The following is a 16,328-nucleotide window of genomic DNA, read 5'->3' as shown; positions in this document are numbered from 1 at the left end:
TATATTTTCTTTAAATAATAAAGGGAAAAAAGTGATTTTGTAATAGCGTGGGGGGCATGTATTATAGTGAAAGGTGAGAAAAATAGTATGAAAAGAACTGCAAATCAAAAAGTGGATGAAGTTGTCAATAGTCATAATAATAATAAGTTCAAATCTTGATGTGTGCTCCCTCGTTTACATCCTTTTAGACTCTTTATTTTATATATAAAATAATTCAGTCTGACTTTACTGAAGAAATCAGCTAACGTATCTTTCTTTGTTTTTGACACACATCACATGTCCCATTATATATCCACAAACTAACACCTAACTAAATGTGTATGTACCACACTTGACCCATTCCCCATTTTGGACGCTTTTCTTTCTCGATTTTTTTTATTTTATATGACGATATTTAATGTTATATTAGGGATATAGTATTATTTTAGTTATCGCGTGCTGACTTTAATAACAGTGAGGTTTCTTTGAAACATCAAATAAGAAGTAATTGTAGATTATTAGTTTCTTATCATAGTGCATAAATTAAGAATAAGTTAATAGTAATTTTTTACTATATGATATAAAATTTGTATAATTATATTTCTCATTAGAAAAGAATTTTAGGGTGAAATGGTACCTGGTTGAAGTGAAAGGGCGTGTTGATCGGTGAGACGGTCAGGAAAGTAAGGGGAAAACGAGTAATGCAATTGCTGATTAGGGGGTCCATGTGCTTCCCACCTACTAAATGCCTTCACCGCTTTGTTGATTTTCTTATTCGATATTTGATATTTATATTAAAATTTGATTATTTTAAATTAATATTATATTTAAAATTGAATAATTATTTACAATAAAAATTAAAATTTTATATTTAAAATTTAAATTTAAAATTTTTTATTAAAAAAAAATAATCTTATTCATTACGCCACGTATATTTCTTTTTCAACTATATACGTACCCCTTCCCATCACATGTCATGTGAACACTACTCCAATTTTGTTTAACCAAACCAAATAGTTCCAATCACTGATCCATCTAGGGAACTACAAAAATATTATTATTACTCTATATTTTTGTGTAGAATAATAAATAAATTTAGAGAAATTGGAGTAGATATATATGGGTAACGTGTTGTTTGTTGTGCATAACGTACTGGCTATATGTCCGTCCAACTTGGAGGAAAGAGCGCAATAAAGTAAAACTGCATGCGTCCGCACTTACTATTTCATTTCCAATCGATGCAACTCTTCCAACAACTTATTTACAAAACAATGTATATATCAACTTTTAGTTTTCATTTTTAGCGTGATATATTAAAAATTATAAGATTAAATTAAAGTAAAAATTATATATGATCATATTTTTAAAATATTATATAATTAGAATTTGAAAGTAATTTTTTTAAAAAAAAGAGATACTCTTTCTGTTTAAAAAAGAATGACTCTATTTTCTTTTTAATCTGTTAAAAAGTAAATGATTCCTTTTCTTTTTTGACAATATTTTAATTTTAACTTTCACGTGACATGTTTAAGATCAGAGCATTTTAATACATTTGACATAACTTTAGTTTAGAACCACAAAATTAAACAGTCTTCTTTATTTTCTTAAACTCCATTTCAAGTCAAATTAGATCATTATTATTTTTTAAACGGAGAAAGTATAATTTAAATGAGTTAAGAGTATTTTATAACAGTAAGAAAATAGAGCAAATTTAAGAAAATAAAATTGAAAAAAAGTGAAAATAGGGTTGCAGATTTTTATGGAAAAACAATTTATCAAATAAAATGGAAAAATCTCTTCAAAAAAGTAAATAGTTCTCATGGACAAACTGATTCTAATAATTTAACATCATAGAAGTCAAAATTGTTTATTTCTTCAAAAAATTTCTAAGTCAACTAAGAAAAAACAAATTGAAATAAAAGGATATATTTCATACCGAGCACTTTCTTTTATCACCTTGATAAATATAAATTCTAATATTAAATTAAAATAAGAAATTAATCAAAAATAAATTTTGTAGCTAGATAATAAAATTCTCATACTAATTCTATTTAGCTGCTGATTGTATTAGCAACTGAGTGACTAAGAATTACCGATAAATTCGTTAACTAACTTCATATTTATGGCGCATTATGTTTTCAAGCAGTGTGAGACTATTATATTAAAAAAATATACATCTTTCCACATCATCTATCTATCTATTTATTTGAAAATATAACAATTGAAAGTGTCCCTGCTAGTACTGTTCCCATACCCAACAGTACAAAAATAAATTGAACATGTCTAACCTAATGTTAGATCAGTTTATCACATGACTCATGTTTGCTAGTATATATTAATATCACAAGTAATGTTGATGCGATTTCTTTTTAAAAAATAAAATAAAATACTTACTACTACCATTTATATTCAAGCAAACAACATGTACTACGTGATCATGATGGTACAATTACATATTTCCATTATAAATTGTAAGTCGTAATTTTACATACTCATTTATTTTTAAGAGACATACAATTGATGTGGGCGTCTCCCCTATTTTTACATAAGTACTATATAACTAGAGAGTTGAGGGGTCTCAGATTCAAATTTCAATACAAACAAAAAAAAAATTGGTGATTTTTTTTATCTGTCCTAATTTTTGTGGATAGAACTGATATTTTTTAATAATTGAAAATAATAAATATTTAATAAAATTAATTGAGATGCGATCAAAATTGTCCTATATGATTAGTTAAAGCCGTTGAGCTTAAATTTGAAAAAAGTCCAGAGGTAAAGACATGTTTTCTCAAATGGGGAATGGGCCATTATCAGTTTGGTGTTGTGGTCCATTTTGTGGACTAAAGAGACATGCTATTAGTGCAATGTATTGTCAACTGGACTGCCATTCAATTAATATATTTTTGTTTTCGAGGAAGAAACAAACTTAGCATTGGTGAATTTATAGTTTTAGATCTAGTCTAGCTATGAATAAGAGCTTAATTATTACAACTTATTTGAACTAAATATTTATAAATTGTTTTTTTAATATATAGTTAACTCTATCGCACGAAATGTCGTCCCACGAATTAAGAGGTGATGATAAATGAGATTGAAACATAATTATTATTGTTATTACGATAAATAAACGAGTATTGAACGTCATATGATGAAAAGTTTAACACGACCGATCCCTATTGGATAAAAATCAATTGACACTTTTTCATTGAGAAAATTGTAATTCTAAGAGAGTAGATTGGAGGATTATTTAGACCTTATAATTAATAGTTCATCGTTTCGTTAACCATCCATATAATTTTTTTTGTCAAATCATTATATTATAATATGTTGAATCTTTTTGATATTATGTATGCATATAAAAAAACATTGGGTATGGATAGATGATTGTCGGTCACCTTAATGTGTCAATTTTATAGGTGTCAAGCTACCAATTCAATTGTGTAGAATATTAGTAATAGTAACTCCATAGAAATTAAAGTCCAAACAACACATAACAAAGCCAATTGAATATTTGACGAAAGCTAATGTGTTTTGATTAAAGTAGTGATATATAAGTATGCATTTTCGTTGGAAATTGATAATATATAAAATGTTTTCGAGAAAAAAGCGTTATTTCTATTTTTTCTTTCACCTATGACGTGCCTTTGTCACTTATTAATACCGTGTCCATGCAGTTTCCTAATTTTGACCATACTTTATTTTATTTTTTTATGTGAAGACTGACGTTTCAAAGACTCCAAGATTTGCTGAGATATATGGTCTACTTAATTTGGAATATTTATATTTCAAAAAATATTATATGTAACGAAGAATAGTTGGGGTTGATTTTTCGATATTTGGGATTTATTGTTGCGGTGAGCCATAAAAGGACTAAACATGTGATTCATTTTTCAAAATTTAAATGTCAGTAAAGCAGCTTGACTTTGAATTTACCAGTCTAGAAGGTAGATTTAATTGTTCAGTCTACTGATAAACTTTAATTATTTATTCAAATAAAAAAAAAAGAAGAGACGTTTCGGTGCACCGATTGATATCTCAATTTGATGTGTCAATTTAATTTGTTATATCTTTGGAGATATCTATATAATTAATTTTATAAGTTAAAAGCATAAATTTAATATAATAAAAATAAATTAAAGTGTTCGAATATTCAATTTTAAATTTGACGTGTTTACTAGTAAGTCTAACTAATAACAATACAAAAGCATGAGGTCCCATTATTTGACTTAGCATTCACTATTTTCCTGAAAAAGAGATAATGACGTTCATCCTTTTTTTTTTCAAAGAAAAATCACTATTATAAATTAGGTCCTTTGTTCGTGTGGTTACGTTTATGGAGATTTAATTTCCACATAAATATAAATCAGTGTACGATATTATTTTAGGTTTAAGAATATAAATAAAAATACTAAATGACTAAATTTTATATTTCTCTCAAAATATTTTTTCTTTTTCAGTCCAAACGTATTAAAGTTTTCATGGGAATATGGAGCAGTCTAAGTTGAATTTTTATTATTTCTTACAATGTAGGGCATCTATTTTTCCTAATTTCCCTTTATGAATGTTTCTTTCGATTTAACACGCTTTTGCTTTCTTCCAAATTCCAATATATAAAAAATTAGAAATTAGAATACCCCATAATTTATATTTCTTTATCAAACTTAATTTCTGCCTTTTCTTTTTCCTAGTTTCCAAGAAGCTTATATGATAATTATTATTCTGGAATATATTATTTTCAAAACTTATCCAAAAAATATAAATAATAAATAAAGGAATAGAAGCAAACGATGTAGTAGTCCTTTCCGTACACATGGCAAAAGAACGTTGCGCCTTTTGATTGAAACTAAAAAGCTATGAGACAATTAGTCAAGGAAAACACTACTTAAACTAAGGGAAATAAAATATTAAAGATATGGTTTATGAAAATTAATATTTTAATCTCACTTGTGCACGAACAATTTAATTACTCTATCAATATAAACTAGAATTATATTATTGTTAAAATAAATGAAGGAAGCCGTGATTTCTCTTCCATCTTTCGTGCTGCGACAAATAAGATATACTCTATTTATTTATTTCATTTTAAAAAATTTAAGATGATATTATTTTTAATCTGATAGTTTTAATTTAAAATATATAAAATATATTAAAGTGTATTTAATTTTATGATCTTAGGTACGTTATACGAAAAACTAAAATTAAAAAAAAATACGAACAAAAAAATGGAAACAAAAGCGACTCATATTACTAAAAAATTATGACCAACTTACAAAAATAACTATATTCATGGGGTTATTAAAGTTCAATAGCTATAAATATGTTATTTACTACAAATGACTATATTTTATATCAATTCCTAGCTCCATGTTTGTATTAAATTTTATTTTATTTATTGTTATTATTATTATTTATATAATGCACTAAATAAGGTATGATATGTTACCATAACTTTCAAGTACCAACCATTTATTATGTTCCTAAATAACTTAAATTTTCATTGTTAAATTACCAACTAATAATTACATATTGTATGCAAATATGATTGATTAACATAATACAAAAGGTTGTATTTATATTCCTAAATACAATATGTTCACTAAATACTAATCATAAAGGTATTCATAAAATTTTGAATATAAAAGTTTATTCATGTCTTTTCTCATTGTATTTTTGCATATATTTTTTATTTTTTTATTTACTTATACACTAATACAGTGGTAATTACAATAACTAAATAAGGAAAATGTATTACTTGTACAATTAGCATATGAATACTTTGAATTCAAATCGGTGTTTCTATTTATAAAACTTAAAGTATTAATATATCAAGGATATAAGTATTTAAAAAAATTTAATGTATTAATACATCAAACAAGGTAAAGTAGTACAATTTAGCATATGAATACAACAATTTGAAAAATGGATACACTATTGTTAAACCAAAAAATGAATACACCAATATACTATAATATGAATACACCGATGTTAAATAAAAAAAGAAAAAAACAATAAAATGTGTATGTATCAAAGTATGTAAGTATTCAACTATATAAAAAATTTAAAAAATCAATAAAACGCCGATCTATTTTTTGTCAAGTTTTCTATAATACTTGAGGCTTGACGTTAATTTAGGTATTTATTTATAAAAATATAGTATTGATGTATCCAACTATACTTGTATTGCTTAATCAAATTGGACAAATTACTTATGTATCCAAATATATTTGTATTCACAAATCACCATTTTATTAATATTACAATACAATTATCTATGTACGTAAGTATTCTTAAATATAAACATTTGACATTTGATTGAACCACAAATATAAGTATAAATATAAGTATAATGAATTGAACCACAAAAATCACTCCTACAATCATACAAAAAGATCTTGAAATTAAAGGAATTGGGAGGGAAATACAAAAAAATCTGTAATGTAAAGATATTGATAAAAGAGAAGGTATGAATACATAATTAATTATGAGTTTAATAATAATTTTCCTATTTATTATTTATATATATTAAATATAAAAAAAAACTGATTATTGGTATACAATTAAATATGGTGTTTATTGTATAGCTATAATTATATAACATAAAAAAGTTAAATTGTATCTATATTACTTAAATGTATATTAAAATTTGCCATGTAGTTTTTCCAAAAAATTATTCTTTAACAGCAAGGAATAAGGATGTGCTTTGGGTGTTTCGATTCTCTTAAAGATTATGGGCTTCCTAAGTTGGGTATAAGGCCCAATCAGTCATTCCTAAAGATATGCTAAAGCGTTACTATAGAGTCCAATATTAAAAAGAATGGAAAATTACGCGGTTAAGTAAATTTATAGTATTTAATTATTTATCATAGCTACAGTTTGATTTAATTATGTGGGTTGACTTCGAGTTTTGTATAATTAGTCATGTTTGTATATGTATAATTCGCCAGAATATACAAATACATATGCATAATATACAATTATATACATATACAATTCACCTCTCTCCCACTCTATGCCCTCTCTCGCTCGCCTCTGTCCTCCCTCTCCCATTATCGCTCGCCTCTATCCTCCCTCTCCAAGTCTACCTCTCTCTTCCCTCTCCCAAACTCACTTTCCATATATACAAATACATATGTATAATATATAATTGTCTAACCGATATAAATATACAATTCACCTTTATTCCACTATCCCCCCTCCTCTCTCCTCTCTCTCCCTGTCTTGCTCACCTCGCTCCTCCATATAATATGTAGCTATAAATTGTAATTATCAAACTATAACTATGAAGAGTAATTAGACTATTCTTAAGTGGCTATATGTAAAAGTTATGGACAGGCCTCATCCAATTCAATTTTGATTATAATTGTGTTACTCATCAAATGAGTGGTCACTTTAGCCCCCCAAGAAAAGATATAACATGTCATTACTAAAAGTAGTATTTTTCAATTATTTTCTGTGACTGATAACTAATTTAATTTTAAAAAGGATATATATTATATACAATAATCTAATCAAATACAACTTACGATTAATGATATGAAGTGTTCTTCTAAATTGTTGTGTCAAAATCGTAATGTACTGTTAAAAAAAGAGCATTGCACATACAATGCTTTATTTACTACTCCTAAATATAATATTGTTTGAATCAGAGACTTTTCTTTCATCATTAAATTTTATATTTAAGTTAAATAACATCATATTATGGATTAGAAGAGGGGAAAAAAGTAGTAGCATAATTCCAAACAAGAAAATAAAAAAGTAGATTGATGGATGCTGGACCTACCTACAATATTTATATGTATAATTTTTAGATTTAGCATAAAATGTGGACTATTCGTCAATACCATAAATATGTTTTCATACTTGCATGTGAAATGTTGTCAGTACGTTGTATGTCAACTTTAAAGCTACACTACACTACATATATAATTATTATTTATTCAGGTAACCTAACAATTTACTTTCCTAAACTTAGCAAATAAAAAAAAAGTGATAAAAGCGATACTACTAGTATTTTATATTTTGAATATTCTTGAAAAAAATATGAAAAAGAGTCTCGATTATTGAAGTTTGATATTCCCAATTAGTTTGGGCCGTGGGCCTTGGGTTTCCTTGATATTATCCAAATTACCCCTTGGTCGGTTCCATGCATGTCAAATAACTGAAGCTCACGTGGGGTCGTCTCAAGTATTATTTTTGGTCCATTTTTTGTTTATGGAGTAATCATTTAAAATAGTATAATGTGTAAATAATAACCAAACACCCTATGAAAATGAAAAATGAAATTAATTGAAGTTAAAAATTATATATACCATCGATATAAATAATTAAAAGTAAATACCATTTGGTATAAAAAAAGTTGTAAAAAGATTTTTTTAACTTCAGCGTAAAATAATATTTTAGAATGATGATTAAAATAATTGAAAGAGTAATCGGCGATTCAAACATTAAGATTTGGTGTTAGCATCAAATTTTGATGTAATCAACTTTAAACTACTCTGTCAAATTTATATTAAAAAAGATCTTTTTTATTATTGTATTATTATTTATTATGTCATTTATATTTTCTTATTTTTTAAAACAAAGTTTCTTTTAAGACATCCACCATATGGATTCATATTATTTTTTTTATAATCGTTTAATATAAAATTATTTTACATCATTATTTTTGAATAATATAAATTGCTAAAAAATATTATATGCATAATAATGAATAATAGAAATAAAAGTAAAATTATGCAATTAAATATTTCATAATTGAAAATTTTATTTTAAATTATACATAAACATTCAACTGTGCTCCTATAAATGCTCTATTAATATATTATGTAGTTCAAAAAAAGTTTTTTTATCATTTATTTTTTATATCGAGCTAGAAATTGTTTAAATTAATAACTTTCATCTATTGTCATTTCTACGATCAGAGTTAGACATTCCAACGCATTTGAATTGATAAAGTAAGATTACGCTCGTCCACAATCATATTATTTGTTTAAAAATATATATGCTTGCATTTTTAATTTTTGTGAAAGTTAATTATATTGTATATAATTTATAGTTGAGTTAACATTTTTTTAAAAAGTCATATATAGAAAAATTAATTTATAAAAAAGTAAAATCTTATATCTAAAATTAATATTATAAATATATTAAATAATAAATAATTAAATTTAAAAGAGATTTAATTAAAACATATCATTTATATAATATTTAATTAAAATTTAATATATAGTAAAATAATATTATAATATTTAAAAAGAAAAAAACTCAAATATACCATCAACCTTTTAGAAAAGACTCATTTGTAAAAATAACTTATTTATATCATTCGTTAAAAGTTTAACTTATTTATACGGTTGCTATTAAAGAGAAGTCACATTTATTTTATTTTTTAATTCCAATTTTAAAAAATCATTTTTACAGGCCAAACAATATTTAACACTTTTGTATTCGTATTTTTGGATCAAATGATTCATGGCACTAATATTAAAGATATGTATATAGTAGGCTATATAAGCGACAAAGAAAAAAAAAGGAGATGGTAATGAGTCGTTATCATGTGCCAGTAAACGTCAAGAAATTAAGTGGGATATTTCTCTCATTCTAATCATAACTTCTTCTTCTTCTTCCTTTTTTTCTTCTCTCATCACAATTTACTCACACAAAACAATGGGTGTTCTTGATCATATATCTGATATGTTTGATTGCTCTTCTGAACACTCAAAGCACAAAAGACGCAAACAATTGCAGGTATGTATACCCAACTTCTTTATTTTTGGGATCTCAAATTAAACATATTCCCCACAGTTATTTTGTTGATTCCTATACTATTGCTAGGCATTTTTGCACTTTATTTGAACTACCTTTATAAGTAGAAACAGGTTACAAGCTATTCTTCAGATTTGATTTCCAATTAATCCAGAAAATTTATTACCAAATGGTTCTCCAGTGTTTCCAGGTCCTGTTTATGTTTATTATTTTTTTTAAAAAATACAATTTAGTTTATTAGTTTTCTGACATCTCAAATCCAGCTGTCTTGTAGATCTATTTTATACCAATTACCATGTATCTGCTGCCGCCTGCCGGCCACTTTTGGGTTTTTTTCTTCTTCTTGTCTGATAGCATAATCTGGAAGGAAATAAATGGCTCAAATGTACAACTCTCTAACAAATTGCATAGAAGTAAATACTAGTTCATATGAGATTTTTGCATAAAATACTTTTTTTTTTGGTAGATGTGTCACTTAATCAAAAATGTATGTTCAATAGAACACTCCATATGCAATTATACTGTACATGCTAACATGTAAAAACTACATATCTTTGGTATAATTTCATAAAAGGTTTGGGCCTTTGGGGTATGATTTAAGCATATCTTATTCCTGGTTGTGCAGTAGAGAGACTTGACAAAAACTATTACGATGTGACACTATTTTTTCAGAAAAATCTCCTTCCCTACTATATTTAGAATGATATTGCGATATCACATCGTAAATATAATAAATTTGATATTTTAGAAAATGACTATAGTTAATAATAAGGGAAAAATGATAAATGACTATTGATTTTCTAAATGAAATAAGTACTCCCTTCGTCCCATATTTTGTTATAAATATTTGTTTCTTATTATTTGATCACTTATTGAAGCAGCGTACAATTAATTATTTCCCCATTTTTACCCTCTTATTGTTTTTGTACTATTTTTTTTAATGACAAGAAAAATTCTCAGCGGCTACCCTTTGGTTAAAATCCTGCTTCTATGCAATAGCTCGAAAATTATATGGGAGAGGTGATTCAATTACACTTATTAAAAAAATAATAATTGACATAATGACTTTATTATTTTTACCCCTGTTAATTATGAAGCTATTTAGCAAAATGCGTGCTAATAATAGATTTGGGGTGGTCTTCCCATGTGCACGCTCTCGTTCTCGTTAATAGCATTTCTCCTATAACTATGTCTACTTATTTTGCAGTCACATGATCTACTCTACTGCCTTTATTTATTGTTAAAAATTATATTTTTCCTTCTTTATAACCAAAGTGAGTATTTTCATAGCTTTTCAAAAGCAAAAGCAAAAGTAGAAAGTTTCCATCAATAGTGATGTGTTGCAGAAAGGATACTGCAGATTCAGTATCCCTTTTGGGCCATATGCCCTTTTTATTTATGGACCTGCCAAGAAATAACTTATATGCATTAATAATATATTACTACTACTATTAAACATCATTTGAATTGATATTCATCTGACATCATTTGACTTAACACGATCTTTAAAGAAAAAAACATTAAGTTCTTGAAAGTTGTGGTCTAAAATGACCTATACATATTTGTATGTTTATAAATTATTTTTGAAAAAAAATTAAGGATAAGAAGTGAATCTTAAAGTTGAATTGTTTTGATTATAGAAATGTGAGACTTTTCATGGAGAGACTCATTTGATAAGAGCTTTACATAAATTAGAACTGATGGAGTGTCAAATTCATCTCGCTATTGTTACATTTTACTTTTAATGAAATCATACAAAAGTTGAACTATTTTCTAGTCCACATTGACTGTATTACCACCTCACTTCATCTTTCCGTTCTCTTGGCTAGCGTTTGACCCTAGATTTAGTTGAAAAAATAGTTTTTGGAAATTGCATGCATTTTCTTTGGAAATAAATTGAAGTTTTGCTTGTGGAAGTAAAAATTTCACCCTAAAACTAGCTAGCACAAAATTTTATGAACAAAGAATGTGGAAAATGTAATTCCAAATCTATGGGCAAATGGGAGTGTTAATAATAAGAGAAGTTTGAATTTTCAGACAGTGGAGATAAAAGTGAAGATGGACTGTGAAGGGTGTGAGAGGAAAGTGCGAAGGTCTGTTGAGGGAATGAAAGGAGTTTCATCTGTAACAATCGAGCCTAAACAGCACAAGCTGACAGTAGTAGGCTATGTAGATCCAGAGAAAGTTGTGGCTCGTGTAGCCCATCGCACAGGTAAGAAGGCAGAGATTTGGCCCTATGTCCCATACGATGTCGTTGCTCATCCTTATGCACAGGGTGTCTACGATAAGAAGGCTCCTGCTGGATACGTGCGAAGAGATGATTTCCAAACGAACCAACTTGCTCGTGCTAGTTCTACTGAAGTTCGCTATACTACTGCCTTTAGCGACGAGAATCCTGCAGCCTGTGTGGTCATGTGAACTATATTATTATGAATCTACTACTCTGTTATTGTTAAATTTGGTTTGGTTTTGATCATACTCTTAAATTTTATCATTATTGTACGTACTGTATTGAGTATCCTGTTGTTGAAAGACAAAATGGAGTACTGAAACTCGTTAAATTGGCTGTTTACCGTAGATTGCAGGGAGTAAGAAAACTGTACATGTCAAGTGATTTCTTTGTCATTGAACTTTTCTGTTTACAATTGTCTAGTGGGTTTACGTTGGAAAGTAATGATTGATGAACTATTTGGAAAATCTCTTTTGGAGTAATATGGAATTTCTAGCTAAAGAAATTCATATTTTTTTAAGAAATTAAGAAAAAATAAAGGTGACTAATATGGATTTTTCTTAGCTAAAAAAAAAAAGCATTTCCTTGTTGGGGAGTGCATCTATTTTAATTATTTCAAATATAATCTTGAATATCTCTAGTTCTGTAGGTCTGTTGAAGTGGAACACCTTTGATCCAACAAACTCAAATATAATCTTGAACATATTTAAATCCTTCCTTAAGTTAGGTGAAGTAGAACATTTTTGATCGTAACTAATAGAATATACTTAACATTAAGAAATAAGAAAGTTTAAAGGTTTTTTAAAAATAAGAGAAATATAAGTTTCACTAATTTTATTTTAATTTGGAAGATCTATAGCCAAACGGGCCCTTGGTCTGTATGCACAAAAAATAAGTGAAAATCCAAAGAAGGACCTTGGACTGCCACAACAGGCCCAAGTATACGTAGTAGTAAGTAGTAACAACAGTACTTATCGATAACTTTCCAACCGCCTTTCGTAGACTCCATTTTCCATTTTTGGCGGGAAACAGAAAACCCTCATACTCCATTAACAATGGCTGAAGAAGAACTGGAGGCGGCGGGAGAAACCGAACAAGATGTAGAAGAAGAGTTCGCCGTTTGGAAGAAGAACACGCCGTTGCTCTACGATCTTGTCGTTTGTCATGCCCTTGAATGGCCTTCTCTCACCGTTCAATGGCTTCCGTCTCCAACCACCGACGACGGTGCTTTTGCTGTACACAAGCTCATTCTCGGCACTCACACCTCCGACGATTGCCCCAACTTCCTCATGGTCGCAAATGTTCATCTCCCTCGAAATCCTGCTTCAGGACTTGAACACAATCTCATGAATCCTCAAATCCCTAAGGTCTGTAACTCCTTACAATCGGTTAAACTACACTAATATTTGGAAAAAGTTATTTCCTATCTGTTAAAATGCGCTAATAGTGTAAAAATTAGTTACAGAATTTCTATATTCGTGCTGAGTGATCCATATGTGTACATATATGAACTGTTTGATGAAATATCCAAATGAAGGAAGTTATTTCTTAATGAATCAATTTATGAATATGTGGTGCCTATCGGTGTTTATATGAAGTAAGTTTAATCTGAAATTATTTTTTCCCCTAGTGTTAAAACCTGTGAATAAATTGGTCAATTAAGTTTTTCTAGTGTTCACAGGTAGAGATAGTACAAAAGATTCATGTTGACGGAGAAGTGAATAGAGCGAGATGTATGCCACAGAAGCCAGCTGTAGTTGCAGCTAAGACTAGTAGCTCTGAAGTTTATGTCTTTGACTCAGCTAAACAGCCCCTTGATCATGAAGGTGGGTCTTGTAACCCTGATGTTAGACTTCGTGGGCATGATAAAGAAGGTTATGGCTTGTCGTGGAGCCCGTTTAAAGAGGGTTTTCTTTTGAGTGGTTCAAATGATCAGAAGATTTGTTTGTGGGATATATCTGCATTGCCTCAAGATAAAGTTCTTATGGCTCATCATACTTATGAGGTAATGTGATCTGTCCTTTCACCCAATGTGCTGATTCAACTGAGTTTCTTTTGTTGATTCCGGAATTGAATATCACTATGGCAGATATGAATTTAATTCTGGTATTTTTGTGTAGGAGCATGAAGATGTAGTTGAGGATGTGTCATGGCATCCAAAGAATGAGAACCTATTTGGTTCTGTCGGAGATGATTGTCGTCTGATCATTTGGGACTTACGGACAAACAAAGCCCAACACTCGGTTTTAGCGCATGAGAAAGAGGTCAGTGTCTTCAAATTCCATCTTGTTTAATATTTTACCACACACTGTTTTATCTGTATCATTGAGATTAATCTCTACTATGCTTGTCTAATCGTTCAAAGATAACCCATAGATCATGCACAAGGCACCCAATATGGTATTAAAGAAAAACATATGAAACTATTGGATAGTACTGTTGAGATGTCATGAGTATTGGAGTAACGGGACCTCCAACAATGGTTGTCGTTCGTACATTTTAGTGGTCTTATTTTTATCTGTTTGAGAGGTTAATCCTGTCACCTGTTTCACATGCATTAATGAAATGCGAATTCAGAAAGTTAATAGCATGTGCACCGTCTGAACAAACTTTTCTCAATAGTTCTCCTGAGGCAGTCTTGCTGATCTTGTTTTTCTTCCTCTCTGCAGGTGAATTATTTATCTTTCAACTCATATACTGAATGGGTTGTTGCTACAGCATCGTCAGATAGTACTGTTGGTCTGTTCGACATGCGAAAGCTTAGCTCTCCATTGCACGTGTTTGGCAGTCATACGTATGTCCTTCAGCTTATTTCAAGTCTTCAAATTTATTGTAGTCAATTTTTTACGTCACTCCATTATTTTATTGGCTTGGTGACTATCGAAATCACAGTTTACTGATGCTCGTTTCCAGTGATGATTGACTTGTCAATATTTGGATCCCTTAGTATGCTATACAGAACTCCTTTTGAAACAAAAAACTTATGAAAACTATAAGTATCTGTCAAATCTACTTGTCGTGGTGCAGTTCTTTCATCATTGTTGAATTATTTTGCCTGTGTATGCACACAGAAATTGGTCAAATCTGTTGTTGCTTTTGAGCCCTGCTTATGCTCTTACTCAGCCAATTCCTGGTTTTAGATGACATTGCTGTAGGAATTCTCATGCATTCTGCTAAAATGTGACAACTCTTCTACCTTTTGTTTCTACCAATGATACGGTTTTTGTCATTAAACCTTTTTGCAGGGATGAGGTGTTCCAGGTAGAATGGGATCCTAATCATGAGACCGTACTGGCATCTTCAGGTGGTGATAGAAGGTTGATGGTCTGGGATCTTAACAGGTACATCATGCATGAAGTGAATTCCACAACACGAAAATGATGGTGGTGGATTATCAGTTATCACTAAAGTTTAATACGGGATAATGGTGATAATAATTAAAGAGAGAATTGTATGGTTTACATTTTTTGTCTGACAACAAGATTTGTTGTCTTCAGGATTGGTGACGAGCAATTGGAAGGGGAAGCTGAAGACGGACCGTCAGAACTTCTTTTCTCTCATGGCGGTCACAAAGCAAAGATATCTGATTTTTCATGGAACAAGAACGAGCCATGGGTCATTTCAAGTGTGGCAGAAGACAACTGTGTCCAAGTCTGGCAGATGGCTGAGAGCATCTACCGTGAGGACAATGGCAATGGCAACTGCTGAGATGTTCAATTTTATTGGCATAAGTGGAGGCCATTCTAATTGTATGCTGCAGATCTGAACTAGAAGAGTGTTATATACTCGTTTATGGCATCGAGTATCAACTTTATTAGGTGTAAAATCATCAAGTAGAAGAGTATCGTTGATTGCATTGTTAACTTATATACATTGAGAACTGAATCCATGTACAAGTGCAACTATACTATTAATCATGGTGGTTTGAATTGGCACAGATTTAGCTAAGTTGCTTCATCTACAAATAGGTCTTATAAGAGATAAGTTTCAGATAGCATGTTGAACTCATCCAGCATTTAATACAATAACAATCACACTAATCTCAATAATCAATATATTAAGCATCATGTTTACGGTACGCGGTGATGAGCCAATGGCAAGTGTCAACAATCCTACATGTCTTCTTGCTCCAAATTATTGATGATTGAACCATCAAAGCAAAAAATAATTTAAACACTGCCAACAATGTAAAACTCAGTTGAGACATGAAATTCAAATTTCACATAAGATTTTGTTCTCCCCTACCAACCACTCCATGACCAGCGGTCTTTGATTTATAACCCAATGACAAAAGAGGACCACAACCAAACATAGAAAAGGAGAAAACCGACGAGGGCATATGAAATGCCACATA

At 29.3% G+C, this 16,328-nt stretch overlaps 2 protein-coding genes across 2 annotated transcripts; both read left to right on the top strand.

Moving 5' to 3' along the window:
• Positions 1-9,528: 9,528 nt before the first annotated feature.
• Positions 9,529-12,389, top strand: LOC107003172 (heavy metal-associated isoprenylated plant protein 26-like). The gene is made up of 2 exons (XM_015201451.2): positions 9,529-9,726; positions 11,782-12,389. Exons 1-2 carry the CDS (start codon positions 9,646-9,648, stop codon positions 12,160-12,162), a joined length of 462 nt encoding a protein of 153 aa, XP_015056937.1. The 5' UTR covers positions 9,529-9,645; the 3' UTR covers positions 12,163-12,389.
• A 551-nt stretch (positions 12,390-12,940) lies between these two features.
• LOC107003156 (WD-40 repeat-containing protein MSI2-like) lies at positions 12,941-15,922 on the top strand. The gene is made up of 6 exons (XM_015201427.2): positions 12,941-13,341; positions 13,656-13,979; positions 14,095-14,238; positions 14,644-14,768; positions 15,220-15,315; positions 15,472-15,922. Exons 1-6 carry the CDS (start codon positions 13,030-13,032, stop codon positions 15,680-15,682), a joined length of 1,212 nt encoding a protein of 403 aa, XP_015056913.1. The 5' UTR covers positions 12,941-13,029; the 3' UTR covers positions 15,683-15,922.
• The last annotated feature ends 406 nt before the right edge of the window (positions 15,923-16,328 follow it).

Source organism: Solanum pennellii, chromosome 1 (genome assembly GCF_001406875.1).
Source record: "Solanum pennellii chromosome 1, SPENNV200".
NCBI classification, from domain to species: Eukaryota; Viridiplantae; Streptophyta; class Magnoliopsida; order Solanales; family Solanaceae; genus Solanum; species Solanum pennellii.
Note: the sequence above shows the minus strand (reverse complement) of the source record. Positions and strands in the feature narration are given on the sequence as shown.

What these genes read in the sequence shown, in the direction of transcription:
- LOC107003172 (XM_015201451.2), top strand. Translation starts at nt 9,646, where the DNA reads ATGGGTGTTCTTGATCATATATCTGATATGTTTGATTGCTCTTCTGAA. An exon ending in AAAGACGCAAACAATTGCAG is followed by an intron (nt 9,727 to 11,781) that starts GTATGTATACCC and finishes TTGAATTTTCAG; the next exon opens with ACAGTGGAGATAAAAGTGAA.
- LOC107003156 (XM_015201427.2), top strand. Translation starts at nt 13,030, where the DNA reads ATGGCTGAAGAAGAACTGGAGGCGGCGGGAGAAACCGAACAAGATGTA. An exon ending in CACGTGTTTGGCAGTCATAC is followed by an intron (nt 14,769 to 15,219) that starts GTATGTCCTTCA and finishes ACCTTTTTGCAG; the next exon opens with GGATGAGGTGTTCCAGGTAG. An exon ending in ATGGTCTGGGATCTTAACAG is followed by an intron (nt 15,316 to 15,471) that starts GTACATCATGCA and finishes TGTTGTCTTCAG; the next exon opens with GATTGGTGACGAGCAATTGG.